We start from the raw sequence: 16,385 nt of genomic DNA on the forward strand, positions 1-16,385 counted from the left end.
GCTGGGGAAGAAGACCATTCTGGGTGGACCTGGCTGGCTTTTTTCTGACCAAAAGAATTGGAATTCATAAGGAAGGATAGAATTCCAGTTTCCATGTGGCGTTGGGGGAAAAGCCATCTACAGTGGTGATATACAAGTTAAGTGCACAGCTGGTATTCTTCCCCAGAGTAACCCTCTAGGACAGTGGTTCCCAACCTTGGGTAACCCACGTGTTCTTGGACTGCACCTCTCAGAAACCCCAGCCAGCACACCAAGTGGTGAAGACTCCTGGGAACTGCAATCAAATAATACCTGGATTACCCAAGGTTGGGAATCGCTGTTCTAGTTTTAGCATCCTCTCCCGAACATGTCCACTTACAGTATCTGCTATATATAGGCATCCTTCAGTCTCAAGAGACTATGGTAATGTGCTCTGAATAGAGGTCTTGGAACAGCATCTAGTGTGGCTGAGAAGGCCAATTCGAGAGTGACAATCCCTTCCATGCTGAAGACAAATAATCTGTCCCCTGTCCAGCTCCCTGATTTTGCTGGTTTCGGGACTGCCTCTTTGCCTCAGCCTGCTGAACAAGTATCTCTTCAAATTGGGAGAGGCCATGCTGCACCGCCTGCTTCCAGGCTGAATGCTCAGATGTCGAGGTTTCCCATCTGTTGAGGTCCATACCTAAGGCCTTCAGATCTCGCTTGCAGATATCCTTGTATCGCAGCTGTGGTCTCCCTCTGGGGTGTTTTCCCTGCACTAATTCTCCATACAGGAGATCTTTTGGAATCTGACCGTCAGCCACTCTCACGACATGCCCAACCGAACGTAGTCGTCACTGTTTCAGTAATATGCACAGAAGATAATGTGGTAGCTTTGCATATCTCCTCAGAGTGGAATGCCGTTGAAGCAGCCACGCTCCTTGAGTGTGCCGTTTTCTCTTCTGAGGCCTTTAAACAGCTGGAAGTATTGTCTAGTACCATGCAAACCCTCAAGCAACTGACTATGGTTGAGGGAAAGACCATTCTGCCCATTGAAACAACTGTGGAGATCTCATCTCAAGATACCTTTGTATGTCAGGATTTAGTAATTATATAAAGATAGCCAGCATGGTGTCCCCAGGGAATTGTGGGAAGACCACCATTTACTGGAGAGCATAAGAGCACAAAACTTCACTACCTTTTAGCAAAGGTATGATAAAAACAATAACATACTCAGGCTCCTTCCTGAAGGATTATCAAAGGGACATCTTGTGAAAGGAATGTCAAAGGAACATCCTGAGAAAGGAATTGCAAAGGAACACCTTGGGAAAAGGTAGCTCTAAGGAATATCAATTTAAATTAACCTTTATGACTCTTTCTATATCTTCTATATTTCTACTCTGTAAATCTCCACACAATCTGGTAGGACATGAAGAGGGAGCTATATTATCTAATGAGTTTGGTCCTGTCTAGGTAAAATTTGTCTCTCTGACAGCCATCCAGGCAATGGCACTCCTTCTCTAGTAGGATGAAAGACTGAGGCCAGAAGGAAGGTATAATTATCTTTTGCACCAGTGGTAGCTTACCTTGGAAATTAAAGGTAGATCTGAGGACCTTCTTATCACTGAGAAAGACAAATAGATCCTGTTTAGAGAAGGGGGTGTTGGTATTCGTATATGAATATCCCCACACAGGTAGAAATGAGGGTCTGTCCACTCACGATTGCACTGCTGACACAAACTTGTTGGACCTTCCTATCTTGCCATTGTCCACAATCGATTAACCAGTCCTGGCAGGAGGTGGGATGACAAGCCTCTCAGGTCGGAGAGTGGCTAATCCATTGCAGAGAACAGCGCGATAGGAGCTGCGGCAGTGGCAAAATCATGAGCGGACAGTCCAGACCCATGGGGCCGGAACCTCATTATTTCCACCTGTGTGGGGATAGTCGTACAGTGGTGCCTCGCTTAGCGATTGTCTCTTTTAACGATGTATTCGCTTGGCGATGAGGTTTTTGGAGCGATTTTGTGCTCCATTTAGCGATGTTTCCTATGGGGAAATTTTGCATAGTGATGTTCGGGACCTTGCCTCACTTAGCGATGACAGTTTTAGGTCCCCTGTTTCGCTTAGCGATGGTCCGTTTTCGCTATTTTTAAAGTGTCTTAAAATGTTCAAAAACGGTTTTAAATGCTTGGTATCGTTAGTGCACCTTCTAAAACCTTTGCAAACTTAATTTGGATTTGTTCTGAGTCTTTTCCCCCCCATTGGAAAGCACTGAACTGTCGGTTTGACAGCTGTCAAACCTGCAGTTCAATGCTTTCCCATGGGGGGGGGAATTCACCAAAAATTAACGAAGACTCAGAACAAAGCCAAATTAAGTTTGCAAAGGTTTTACAAGGTGCACTAACGATTCCAAGCATTTAAAACTGTTTTTGAACCTTTTAAGACACACTTAAAATTGCAAAAACAGACATCACAAAACCATTGGAATGCATTGAATAGGCTTCAATGCATTCCAGTGGGGGAAACATTGTATTGCTTAGCAATGTTTCCTATGGGGATTTTCGCTTAAGGACGGTAATCCATTCCCATTGGAACGGATTAACCGGTTTTCAATGCATTCCTATGGGAAATGGTGTTTCGCTTAGCGATGTTTTACCATAGCGATGTTTTTTTGGGAACCAATTAACATCGTTAAGCAAGGCACCACTGTATTTGTATATGAATACCCCTATTTCTAACCCTGTTCGTTAGATAAAGCATCTAATTCTGAAACCCTTCTTGTGGATGGTATGAGAATGAAGCTGGTTTTTTAAAGTATTCTATGGGAAGGCACCCTTAGTGGCTCAAAGGGATGCTTGTTTAGGATCTTCAGTACTGTGTTCAGGTTTAGATATAGTGCCTGAGTACTAGAAAGGGACTGATTAAAACAGCTATCATTAAAAATCACCTCAAATGCACATGTAAGGCCAGGGAGACTCTATTAATGTACCTTAGTATACAAGCTAAGGCTGATACTTGTCTCTTGAGAACAAATGATATTCTTTAAACATTTCTGACACACCCCTGACACCTAAGGGGTTTCTTCCTTTTCATGTGGTATGACTCTAGGAAGGTTTTTCTGGTCTGGCCATAGGTTTTGTTTACAAACAAGGAGAGTATGCAATACTCAAGATGAGTAGACATGTTTGGTTAGCACTTCCTATTCAACCTTCTGGTGTTCAACATGAGAACTCAGGGTTCTTATGCCAGATTGGGCTGAGCAAGTAGAATCTTGTAGGTAGTGTGAGGGTTTTGTTGATTGGCAGAGGCACCAGACTGATAAGTCAGGCCTTCTGAGCCATCTTGATGCAATCCACCTCTTTATCTCTGACATGCTTAGGAATAAATGGTAAGGAAGGCATACAAAAGCTCCTTGGACTACCAAGCTAATATAAAGTCCATAAGCTCAGGTTCCAGCTCCTGGAAGATGAATGCTTCCCCTTCAGCACTGGAGCAAACTAACACATGGAAAAGCCGATCACTCTGAGTTTGAGTGTGATCACACTGGACTGGTGCTTCTTCTTAGACCACAGTTGTTGCATGTGCAGATTTTCATAGACACCACCCATCCTGAGTCAGGTGGTTGTTGTCAGGGTGATATGTTAGGGATCCTGAAAGGAGCTGTGCTCAAGCTCAATGTGCAGAGGTTAGTCCATCATCTCAGAAACCTCTGCACCTTGTCTGGCAATGCAGTTTTTCTGCTGACTGTAGTTCTGTGAGATCTCTAGCTTGAAAACATGGAATCAGATCTGAAGGATCCTTAAGTAGAAATGTGCCCCCTGAACTGAATCCTGAAACATGAATTGATGTTTTCTGTAGTTTGTCCAGTGAAGGTGGCAAGCAGCATTATTTGTGTTGGAGGCTTAGTACTAGCTTTGTCAGTTAGCTCTCAAAGCTGACAAAAAGTCCACTCCTTCTGGTTGTCTAGGACAGTGATTCAAGGAATATATGCACCATTTCTTCAGTTCCTTGATCTCCTTCTCCCCCCCTATCAGGTAGGGAAAGCCTCTCGTCTCAGGTCTTCATAACCACTTTTTCAAAGTAAATCATCAAATAATTGCTCACCAATAAATGGAACACTAGCCAGACTGGATTTCACCTTTATGTTCACATTCCACTTTCATAGTCAGATATTTCATCTTGTCAAAAGCACATTTGAGTCAGTAGCAACTATTTAGTATGATTCCATTGTCAGCTGTCTAGCAGCCTTTACTACGTGGGCCTCATTGAGCACAAGAAACAGGTTGACAAGCAGATAGTGACTTTGGCCTAAATCCTCTTACCTAGTTACAGTGGTGTAGCATCAACAATGTAATGTTTGGGAAGACAAAATTGTTGCCCTAATTTCTGAAATCACCATAGACATTATCAGTTGTGTGCTGAGCCATACAACTCAGGATGCAATTCCAGTTGATAATGGCTACAGTGATTTCTTAGCTTGAAATAAATTCCTCCAAAACATAAGCCATTTGCATAGCTACACAAAAGGATTTTGGCCATCATCTTAAGAGTTGTTAGCTCTCAAGGCCGTTATAGCAGATTCCTCAGCCAATGCTATTAGTGCCATCTCTGCAGGAAACCAAATGGACTCAGATGTGAGTAGTGCCCTAGAAGTGAAACCTGCTATTGGGTCACTGATTCTGGCAACTGTGAAGGCCTGCATGGTGTCAAGCTGAAGCTTACAACATTTTTGACACTGGCAGTTGGCCAATGATTGGTTTAGCCCACTCCTTGTACATGATCTCCTCTTGGGGAATGGCAGTTTTACCATATCAGTGTGCTGCTAGGATTTGGCAAGCCTAACCCTCCTCCACTCTTCTGAGTGGTTGAGGTTCTATGCTTGCCTCTAGGATGTGTGTTTCCAGAAGGTGTAGCACAATTTCAGTAAACACAAAAAGTCTATTTTGGGGTGGCTTTTCTTAATCTTTTCGACAAACTTCTCTTCTTCTCTGCTGGATGCTAAGGAGGAAAAAGGTGGCCTGGAGAAGAAAGAGACCTTGGCAAAACATTGTTTACTAGGGGCCCCTGTTTTCTCTTATGACCACAAGGAAAGGCTGTTAAGTTTATGTGGCTCTCCCTGCCCCTTTCCAGGAGCGTTGAGTGGTGGCATCACCTTTTCCTCCATTGGGAGAAGATAAAATGGCCTTGCTATAGTCTCAAAAGGAACTTACCAATGAATTGACTCCTTCCTTCAAGAATATTCTCTCACCCGTCTACTGGAGGCTAAGTGGGCTCTTGTTGAGGTGGATGTGTCTGCTTCTCCAACTGTGAGGAGAACCTCACCCTTAGGAACATGAGGTGGGTAGAAAAACAGACTAGGGGGTACACAGGGCCTGTCCTTGCAGATGGGAGAGCTCTCACTGAAGTCATCAGTGAGAACTACTAGGCTAGGCCGGTCTATCTGAGGTCTCAATTCTGCCTAAGGGCAGAATGGAGCATCAGCCTAATTGGTGGGTGGAGTTCAGGCATGCTGGAATAGCGCACCACTGCTTGCAAGATTGATGAATTACCGTTTGGCTCCCACTTCTTCATTCTTTCTCCACTTTTCTGTGTTTTTTCCCTGATGCAGAAAGCAGATTGATGAGATTGGAGGAGGCCCTGCCTCTTCCAGGCAAAGAATTGTGGAGCCTGCACTCATACTGAGAAGGCAGGGTATCTCCACTACAGCTGGCGTCCTTGCCTGCACTACAGAGAATCACATGAAGGCTAAAATTGACTGATGCCTACACATTCACTGATTGTCTTAATAACCTTTTTTAGAATTGAAGATGTTACCTTATTCCTTATAAGATCATTTGACATATTGCATCCCTCCCACCTCCCATTGCCACCAAATAAGGAGAACCTGCTGGAGGAAGAATACCCAGGAGAGAATGAGTGAATGGAGAACTGTCGCAATCCCAGCTCTCTGTACTTTTATAATAGATGGGGTCTCACTTCTGGTTTATCACATTCAGACATTTCTATGGCATACTTGTAAAAGCATCATGTGCAAAGAGGACCAAAGAAAGACTAGGGTCAGAGAAACTATTCCTTCCCAACTCAATCAAGAGCTTACCACTACTAGGCAAGTTGGATTGCTTTGAGCTTTTGTATGTCTCTAATAGGCAAGAACAATGTAGCAGAAAATCATTGTCCTGTCAATCCTTTGTACAAATGGCCCAAGAAATGGCAGGCATGTAGAATGGGGCCCTGTACATGGTAAAAAGCTGACAAATTGTACGTCTATTGGTTTTTTGTATAAAACAGTAGAGAAGCTAGACGTTATGAAGAAGCATGGTAGCCCCAACTCAGCTTTTTCTTTGCAATGCTAATGTTGATGCTAGTGGCCATTTAAATGGATGAACTGGGTAAGTACTTTGCTCCTGTAATTCTGACCTGTAAATACCTCCCACGATTCAAAATTTCCTCGGTTCTGAAACAGTAATGAGCTGGAGGTGACCAGCCATAAGATGTGATATGTAGAAGAAAAGTAGGAGATCCAGAAGGAGTTTAGCCAACATCCAGATGACAGAGTAAACATCTGCAGCAGGAGTATAGGGGGACTGCTTAGCCACTCCTACTGGAACCTAGTACAGTCTTTGTGACAGACAAGTCAGAATTCTTGCAGTTCTCTGGCTTATTGTGTTGCCCAATGATAGCCAATGTGTAATTAAACTATTAACAGGAAGCTTCAGTAGTCATTTTCACATGTTGCTGATTTAGTGCTTTCAACTAGATTGTATTAGAACAATTCTTCTATAATTTGTTCATTAGGTAGGCAGTTTCCAGAGCAGTTGATAAACATAAGAATTATGTTATATCAGTTGTAAAAGACGTTAATCTCATCTCAGCAATTTTCAGAACAATTCAAAATGCACTTTTATAAGAACTTACTACTTTAAGTACTTTATAAGAACTTACAAAAGGAATGCTTACCTTCTTATCATAGAAAGTATCAATGAGAGTAATGAAGCGTCGAGTCTGGGTCCTCTTTGCCATGGTAAGCAAAGGTATGTTATGAACAAAGACAAGATCAAAGTTCTTGGCTATTTCTAAATAATCACTGGCTCCAAGTGGCTGAAACAAGAAATTTAACACATCAGAGTCTTACAGATTGCTACACAGCAGATTCTGAATTGTTATCTTATATTACAGTGTAACAAAATCTGTGTTCGTTATGTTAGTCTCTGTAGCCTGCAGAAAAATCAGATTGTATTTTTAAAGAGATAAATTCGTTAAACTGGTGACTAAAGGTAGCTTAAATTACTCTAATTAATTGATATATATTTAGTTTTGCATCTCTAAAATAAGAGAATAATTGAAGATGAGGACTTCAATGTCCTCTTCATTTCTGTTCTAATAGAGTACCTACCAATACTAAAGCAGGTACTTCTTGCCACCTACCCCCAAATATTGCCATTAGAGTCATTTTTCCCACACCAGGCCAGACCAAAGAGAAGAAAGCAAACCAGGAAAAGAAAATAGTATTGGCACTACAGTACTTAAGCGATACAATGTCAAACCTGACATACATATTAAACAAAATAGAAAAAAATGTAAAAGGAGAGAATAACAGATGCTCGAGGTAGATTATCCACTGTAATGGCATACAGCACTCCAATGTAGATATCACTGTGGTTCCGAACCACACCTAAGACAATGGTTCCCTACGTTGGGTCCACAGAAGTTCTTAGACGAAAGCTCCTAGAAACCTTCACCACTAGCTGTGTTGGCCTAGATTTCTGGGAGCTGCAGTCCAAAAACATCTGGGGAACCAAGGTTGGGAACCACTGCCCTAAGACATACCCATGTCTGGACCAAGACAGACATCAAACACAACAGAAAAAAGCAATATCAACGAAATCAGTTCAGAATAAACAACCCCCTGATGGCTGAACATTAACCATGAATGCTACTGAATAGAGTACGGGCTTCTACATGATTAGCTTCATGTTGTGCAGTTGCTCAGAACTGAATAGATTTTAACTGTGTCAACTTCAGCACAAACTGTTGCAGTGCAGCTATACCCTAAATCAGTAAATAAAATCAATCAATCAATCAAAGTTAGCCTTAAACCCATGTCAGTTGTCAAACAAGTATCACCACTGTCACTGCTCCAGTTTAGAAAGCATGAAGTAGATACTGAGCTCAGTCTGCAGAGATGCTTTTCAAGGAAATGCTACATGTGCACAGAGGGGATTAATTTACATCCTGAGTGTTTTCCTTCACAGACGAAAATAGGGACTTTTTAGATGCAAAGCTCTGAATTGCATCTAAGAAGGTTTACCTCTTTGGTAAGAGATCAGGATTGATTTCAACAAAGAGTACAGAAATAAAGGACATTCCTAATATGCAAGCCTTAAAGAAGTGACCCAAATATGGAAACCTTTTTAGATTGTAAAACAGGACTAGATTCTGTGTTATACTAATTCTATTTGAGCAAAGGAATATTTGGACAGCTAATATGTTTTGAAAATAGGTGTTTGAGTACCCATGTGTGTACAACAGAGACAATGGAAACCTATGGTAATATTCCAAAAGCTAAAACTGAAAAAAGAAAGAATGAAGTATATTTATCAGCTTCATTTCAAAGGAGGTCACATATACTTTATTTCCTGTTATTACTGAACTGGCTTCAAGACCAGATCATCTTGCCTTGCATAAAGGTATAGCAGCACTGTGAAAGAGGATCTCTGCTATATTATTTTTTGAAAATCTCCAGTGTCCTTAATCAGACCCTCCACATAGGAAAAGATGTGCCCTGCCATAAGAGCTTCTCCAAAGCATCACATCCACTTTGCCAGCCACCCATCACACCCCTGATGTTCTCTTGCAGGCATAGTGAAGGTTTGTTGGAGGCATCCGCTGAGGACATACAAAAATTGGCATGGGAAGCATTTTGTTGGCAGCAGAGCTTGTGCATCTTCACAGATAATGCCAATTACGATCTTAAATAGAAGAGAATCCCTAGAAACAAACAACCTGCACTTAAAAAACAAACAAACCCTGCTTGAGCAGATACTACCAATTATCCAAAATTCAACTGCCTTATGAAACCAAAATACTTTCAGTTTGAAAAATACCATCATTTCAATACCTAGGGAAGTTTGAGATCTTCTGAACCTATGAAGCTGACTTATACCAAGTTTGTTGGCCCACTTAGCTAGGATTGTTTATTCTGACTTGCAGCAGTCAAAAAGGATTCTGCCCAATGCTCTTCCCAGCCACACCCTCAGAAATCTGTTTCACTAGATCTATTTTGATCTGAGGTTTTATACCTGCACATCTTGTGTTCTGCCATAAAGATACAGCTCTTCTCTGTGTACAGTGTGCCAAGTCATTGTGCAATGAATAATGAACAACAGCCTTATAATTAGTAGCAGAAAGGACTGCATGCATCTAGACTCCAGCTTACTCTGCGAAAGCATATCTCAGTTCCATTTGCTGTGGGGAAAAAACTGTTTTCTCAAATGTGTCAGATTAGGACCTGAAGCCTATCTGGAATTCAAGGTTTTCCTTTCTATTGAAGATCAATTAGCATGTGACTAGCAGGACTCTAGGTTCTACAATATTTGTAATGTTGGGATAATTTTTTGTAAAAATGTCATCTTTCTGAAGAGTTTAGTGTTTCCGTATCAGTCAACAGCCTTTTCAGTTCAATGACTACTTTTCAGAAATTATTATTCTGAAGCCACATAATTTGGACTATGATAAATAATTGATTTGTTTGATTTAAATGCTCAATAGCAATTCTGCTAGATTGGTTATTCCATCTCAAGTTTCAGATGAGATTGCCTTGCACAGATCCACTTTCTTATAACCGCACTCTTTAGCTTCACAATTGTTTCCTACTGCAATACAGTGGTGCCTCGCTGTGTGAAACATCGCTGAGCGGTAAGAAAAAAGCCATTGGAATGCATTAAACTTAGTTTAATGCGTTCCAATCGGCTGATTTACTCACTGTTCAGCGAAGTTTTTCAATGGCTCGCAGCCATTTTTGCGCCCTCCCCTCGCTGAACGAGGGGGTGAAAACGCTGCGATCAGCTGTCCGGCGGGTCCAAAATGACCGCCGGAACAGCCAAAAGGGCCGGGCGCAGCATTTTCGCGCCCTTGGTAAGCGAGGGGAGGGCGTGAAAAAGCTGCGCGCAGCCATTTTGGCTGTTCCGGCAGCGTTTTTGTGCCCTCCCCTTGCTTACCAAGGGCGCGAAAACGCTGCGCCCGGCCCTTTCGGCTGTTCCGGCGGCCATTTTGAAGCCGCGGAACAGCTGATCGGCGGGTCGCAAAGCGAAGGTCGGTAAGCGAACCGCTTACCGACCTTCGCTCTGCAATTTTCGCCCATTGGGGCCATCGCTCTGCGATCGCATTAGCAATCGAAAAAGCGTCACCGTAGAGCGAATTCATCGCTCTATGGTGCACTCGTTCTGCGAGGCACCACTGTAATTAATTTTGTGTGCAGGTACATGTTTTTTAAAAAGATGAAGTCACCCAAACACCACTTAACTGATAGCTGTATTTTCTGTATCTCTATCTTGATCTCACCTCCATTCACTCCCTTAATCTCATTTCTATCCCCAAAGGTTTTTCCTCCATACTTTAGTTAAAACAAATTTTGGACAGTAAAGGTCAGTCAGGGTCAATTTAGACCACTAACTTACATCACTTTAACTTTCAGAATATTTTAAATTAAAAAGAAAGGGTCAATCTCCTTCTTTCCCAAGTTGTATATTACATTAACTTTTCTGATTAATGAGTTGGCTTTCTGTCTTGTCCACATAATTAAAAAGATATATGATGTGAAAGACCTCTGGGGATTTCTCTTGCTAATGATTATTATAGGAATTTACTAAAGTCTTAGTAGTTCAAAATGCAATCATGACAGTTCAGGCTTGCCAAGCTGTTAATCTACTTTAGTCTGCTTGACTGAGCTGTCTACTCCATTGTTTTTCCATTTAAATGCCAAGTGAACAAATGTTTAGTTATCGTTCTCTCAGTTCAAATTATTTTAATATTTAGACTTGTCTATATATTTAAAAACTCTTACAAATCACCGTGATTTTGCCATGTATCTCTAGCAGTAACATATTTATTTAGTTATACACATGATGTTGGTTGAACAATTTTTCATGTGAAGACAGAATTTGGAAGCTGAAAAATAATGTCATATCTGGAAACTGCTAGCCGCATTTTTAATTATTAGGAAAACACATATGATACCTTTGCTTTGCTTTTAAATACTCTCAGCAGTTATCCTAATTTAAGCTCTTGTGTACTTTTCTTGTTAATTCTGGTTATATTTGGTAATTAAAAGTCCTGTTAGCAAATAAAAGCAAAGGCCAGTTATATGCCATCATGGTATGCATCAGCTTTGTAAGAAGCACCTGAATGCAGTTATTCGAATGATGAATGCGACACTCGTGAACCAGCTTTTCTGAAGATATACAGACACACAAATCCTGTTCTTGCGTTTTAAATCTTGACTAAATTACCGTATTTTTCGCTCCATAAGACGCACCTTTCCATAAGACGCACCAATTTTTTAGGAGAAGAAAACAGGAAAATATAATCTGTTTTCTTCGCTCCATTGTGGGGAAAAAGTGCAAACGGTAAATGTGTGAGAGGAGTAGTAGGAATGTAATAACCTACTCTTCTCTGCTGTAACTTCCATCACTCACTACATATAGAGGGCAATGTCCATGGACAGTCAAGTCTTCTTTCTATATGGGCAGACCTCCATACAATCAAAAACACTGATTTTCCATTATGTCCAATTTTGTGAAGAGTCACCAAATAAAATTGAAGCTCTCCTTTTCAGAAGGTTGCCCTTCCTCTTTTGAAAGCTAATGAAAACAACAGTGGAGGAAGGTGGTGCTAGTTCTGTCTCCCTCCTTGCACATCTATATGATTTGGGTTTCACACTATCTGAATGGGAGCTATGGGCATTTCAAGAACTGCAGCAGCTGAGAAAAATGATCTTGCAATTATGAAAATCACTGGATACTGCAGTTTTATCTGTGAATGGGTTGGTTTAGTCACGATCTTCTTCATACAACTGTTGGTACAGCCATGACTACAGGTGGGTCCAGATCACCACTTAGAGATAACTTTCAGTGGCCGAAAAAGGCCTCTGTTTTTCAGGCCATACCTTTACTAGAAGTACTGTATATCCTGAAAAAGGGAAAGCAATAAATCAAATCAATAAAAATCCAGGACTCAAGAAGTGTAACTAGCACTATTACCTTGGCCATGTAGAACTTTAGATATGACTAACTTGTGCAGCTACTGAGCAACATCCCTAAAAATAAATTTGACCATTCCCTCCTCACCAAGGCCTATAGCTGAGGCACTTTAGGACACAAAGGATTTTTAAAAATTAGATGTTTTTAGGTAGATCAGAGGATCCACTTATACAACAAAGTGTTCCCATATCAGGCAAAAACAAAAGAAAAAAATAAAGAAGACAAATGTTGTGACCCCTTAAAGACTAACTAATATATTTTAATGTCTAAGTGTTCCTGTGTCTCTTTCACAGGTGGAGGTTTTCCTTAGTACTGAAATTGACTACTAGAGAAAAATCTGTTACAATTACAAAAATATAATATTTGTAACAGATTTTTCTCTATTAGTCAATGCAGAGGAATAATCAGCATTCAAATTCAATTCTATTTCAACAGTTTAATCTGCCATCAGAGGGCAGTATTTGCTATGAATAAAAATGGTTAAAAGTTGTATTTTTAAAAAAATGAAGTCCAGAAATACAGGTGGTAATATGCTAAAGCATTAAAGGCAGGTCTATACAGCATCTATGTTTCAGATCAGTATTAATCTGCAATATACACACCTATTGGCTTTGAATCTAGATTAATAGGTCTGAAGGGAAAAAAAACAATGAAATGGAGTGACTTTTTATATGTTATACAATTAGATAGGAATAGACAAAGAAACTGTGCAATGGATACAATCATTCAATGGAAATTCTTCCATTAATGTGAAGCTCGAGAAGCTCAAAGAAGAGACGGTGAAGTAATAATATTCTGTATAAATGAGTGAGCAATCAACATTTACTTGCATATTATTTATTGGGTTAGTTTATGTTGGGTTTCTAGAGCCTTCTAGGTGTGCTAATGCACACAGAAATTAAACAGAAATGTGTCCATATAAGGCAGAATGAATTTCTTACATATTGTTGCTGAGATTAACCATTCTCTAGAACTCATGCAATAAACTGTACAGATGACACATGTAAAATTTCTGCATGGCTTCAGATTAACACATACAGTTAATGTATACAGTTTTTTGCATCTTGGGTTCCAATACTTCTAGGACATAACTTAAGTGGTCACAACTGACAATCTAAACTGAAGACTAAGGATAAAAAAAAATGTGAATCTTTGTGCGTGTAGAGATTATAAACAGTCTCTCATTTTCAGTCTCTCTATGTAGATTTCTTCCACTTCATCACAGACCTATCAACTGAATGCTGCCCTATAAATATTTCTATGGCTCAATAGTGGTTAAGGAATTATTTTGTAATACAGTGGTGCCCTGCATAGCGACGATAATCCGTTCCGGAAAAATCGTTGCTATGTGGCTTCGTTGCTATGTGGAACAAAAAAGCCCATAGGAATGCATTAAAACACATGGGCAAAAAACTCACCGTTATGCGAAAATCCTCCATATGGCTGCTATTTTCGCTGCCCGGTAAGTGAGGAATGGGCGCGAAAACACTGCGGGTGGCCATTTTTTTTTACCCGGTGGCCATTTTGGAACCGCCAATCAGCTGTTCTAAAAACATCGCTATGCGAAAATTGGTAAGCGAAACAGCTTACCGATCATCGCAAAGCGATGTTTTACCATTTAAAACATTGCAATGCGATCGCAAAAACGATTGCAAAAAAACCATTGCTATGCGGATTCATCGTTAAACTGGGCACCCGTAATTGGGGGCACCACTGTAAGTAAAATTTACACCCCAATCCTAATCCAAAATACAGCGGTGCCTTGCAAGACGAATGCCTCACCGGACGAAAAACTCGCAAGACGAAAGCATTTTGCGATTGTTGTGGTGACTCGCAAGACGGCTTTTTCTATGGCCGTGCTTCGTAAGACAATTTTTCCCTGCAAGAGTGATGCCTCGCAAGACGATAATAATTCATTCATCTTGCAAGGTTTCCCATAGGAATGCCTATGGGAAACCGCACTTTTGCAAGACAAAAATTTTGCAATATGACGCTACTCGTGGAACAAATTACTTTTGTCTTGCAAGGCACCACTGTATTGGTCATTACCTATAATACCCTATATGGCTTAGGTTGAGGCTACCTGAAGGACCATATCTCCCCATATGAGCCTTCTTGGCATTTAAGGTCATCAGGCCCTCCCCTTCCCAGCACAGTTAAGGGGTACACGAGACAGGGCCTTCTCTGTGACAGCTCTCAGGGTATGGAATACTCTCCCCTGGGAGATCAAGTTGGCCCCCGTTCCTTTTCACTGACAGATGAAGACCCATCTGTTCAGGCAGCCTTTTAACAATCACAATTAAGTCACTGAATGCCATTTTAAAGTTAGGATAGTTTTAAGTGTTTACTTGATTTTAAGTATTCAATTGTATTTTAATTAGTGTATAGTTTAATTCTTTTTTTTAATGTTTAACTTACTATGTTTCTAATTCTATTCTTTTAATATTGTGAGCCGCTGGGGTCCCTCTTATCTTTAGAAAGACAGCATACAAATAAATAAAATAAAATAACAACAATTGCACTAACAAGTATGCCATGCTGAAGTATTTGCTATAAATGCAAATTGATAGGATTTGGAGCTGGTCCTCCCATGAGTTTTAACTTAGATGGTAGATGAGAGGTCAGTCCTCTTCTCACCCCAGATAAGGTTGTTCATACTGCCCAGCAGATCTCTCTGAGGAGTCCTCCGAGAACCTTCTCCAGAGAGACTCCCCATCTGATGTTTCACTCTGAGTCTCTTTCTAATTCAGACACACCTGAGTAGACCCTCTGAAGATTCTCTCCAACTGTTCTCCTGCTATGTCAAATATCAATGCAGGCAAGCATGCAGTGGACTACCCCCTTGATACTTTAGGCTGCAAGGCCCTCCAAGTAAGGTACTGGATAGACTGGGGTTCCATAAAGCTATGCTGACCACTGTTCTGTGACAATCACAAAATGCCTTCTGCTGATGCTTTGCTCTAAGGACCCACTACAGTATAATAGCTAGTTGAATCCATAGTAAAAGCCCATTAATATTATGATTTAGGTGTTACCAGGCTAAAGAATATATGCACTAACACACATGCTGTGAGAGTATTTATATTCAGTTCTGATCCTAGATAAAGTATAAGATTGCTTGTCAGAGAGCATGTCCAGAGTTTCTCCTGATAAAGTCATGGGGCTTACCAAAATTCACATCCACTTTGAACTTCAAAGAGCCACATCTCCGGAAACCATTTTGCTTCCAGAGATTGTTGAAACCCTGCCTTCATTGCTGGATATTTCCCATGACTTTTGATAAAATGCTAATTTAAAAAATTCCAGTCTAAAGGTTCTTATGCAGAAGTGAACTTTCCACAGGAAATGCTGTAGCACAAAACTTTGCATTCCAGAATAAATCACAGGCCAAGAAAAAGCATTCTCTCAGGAACAACCAATAAGCATGGACATATATGAGGAAAAGGCACAGATCATATTGGATAGAGTTTGTGTTACTGAATGGTGGGGAAAATATCACCAAAATGGTGGGGGAAATACCAAAAGGATCAGCAACAGGTACTTTTATGGAGGCAAATACTTAATTTGGACGTGCCCTAAATTTATGGTAAATGTTGCAGAAGTACTGTGATATACAGTGGTGCCTCGCACAACAAACGCCCCGTAGAGCGATGAATTCGCTCTACGGTGACGTTTTTTCGATCGCTAATGCGATCGCAGAGCGACAGCCCCAATGGGCGAAAATCGCAGAGTGAAGGGCGGTAAGCGGTTCGCTTTGCGACCCCACCGATCAGCTGTTCCGCGGCTACAAAATGGCCGCCGGAAGCCCCAAAATGGCCACGCGCAGCGTTTTCGCGCCCTCGTTAAGCGAGGGGAGGGCGCGAAAATGGCTGCCAGCCATAGAGGAACATCGCTGTACGGTGAGTAAATCTAAGTTTAATGCATTCCAATGGCTTTTTTCTTTCCGTACAGCGATGTTTCACACAGCGAGGGTTAATCCGGAACAGATTAACCTCGCTGTGCGAGGCACCACTGTATTTAAAATGTATTTGTAGCACATAAAAGATATAAAGTTACACTTGCGTTGCAAAAACTTTTCCTTGAAAAGTAATAGAACACTTTAAATAATGAACAAATTGTTTACAATTAATTGGGTTTGTAGTTTAATCTCAATCTACTAACTGGTTAACA

At 40.9% G+C, this 16,385-nt stretch overlaps 1 protein-coding gene across 3 annotated transcripts in view; it reads right to left on the reverse strand.

Annotated features, from left to right (window-relative positions):
* The window catches only part of AFG1L (AFG1 like ATPase), an 81,865-nt gene that overhangs the window by 14,251 nt on the left and 51,229 nt on the right, over positions 1 to 16,385 (reverse strand). For all 3 annotated transcript variants that reach the window (XM_072998132.2, XM_020801349.3, XM_072998126.2), the window contains exon 11: positions 6,916 to 7,056. In XM_072998132.2, the coding sequence (XP_072854233.2) occupies positions 6,916 to 7,056 (141 nt within the window). The remainder of the gene's footprint in view (positions 1 to 6,915; positions 7,057 to 16,385) is intronic.

The sequence above is a fragment of the Pogona vitticeps genome, chromosome 1 (assembly GCF_051106095.1).
Source record: "Pogona vitticeps strain Pit_001003342236 chromosome 1, PviZW2.1, whole genome shotgun sequence".
NCBI classification, from domain to species: Eukaryota; Metazoa; Chordata; class Lepidosauria; order Squamata; family Agamidae; genus Pogona; species Pogona vitticeps.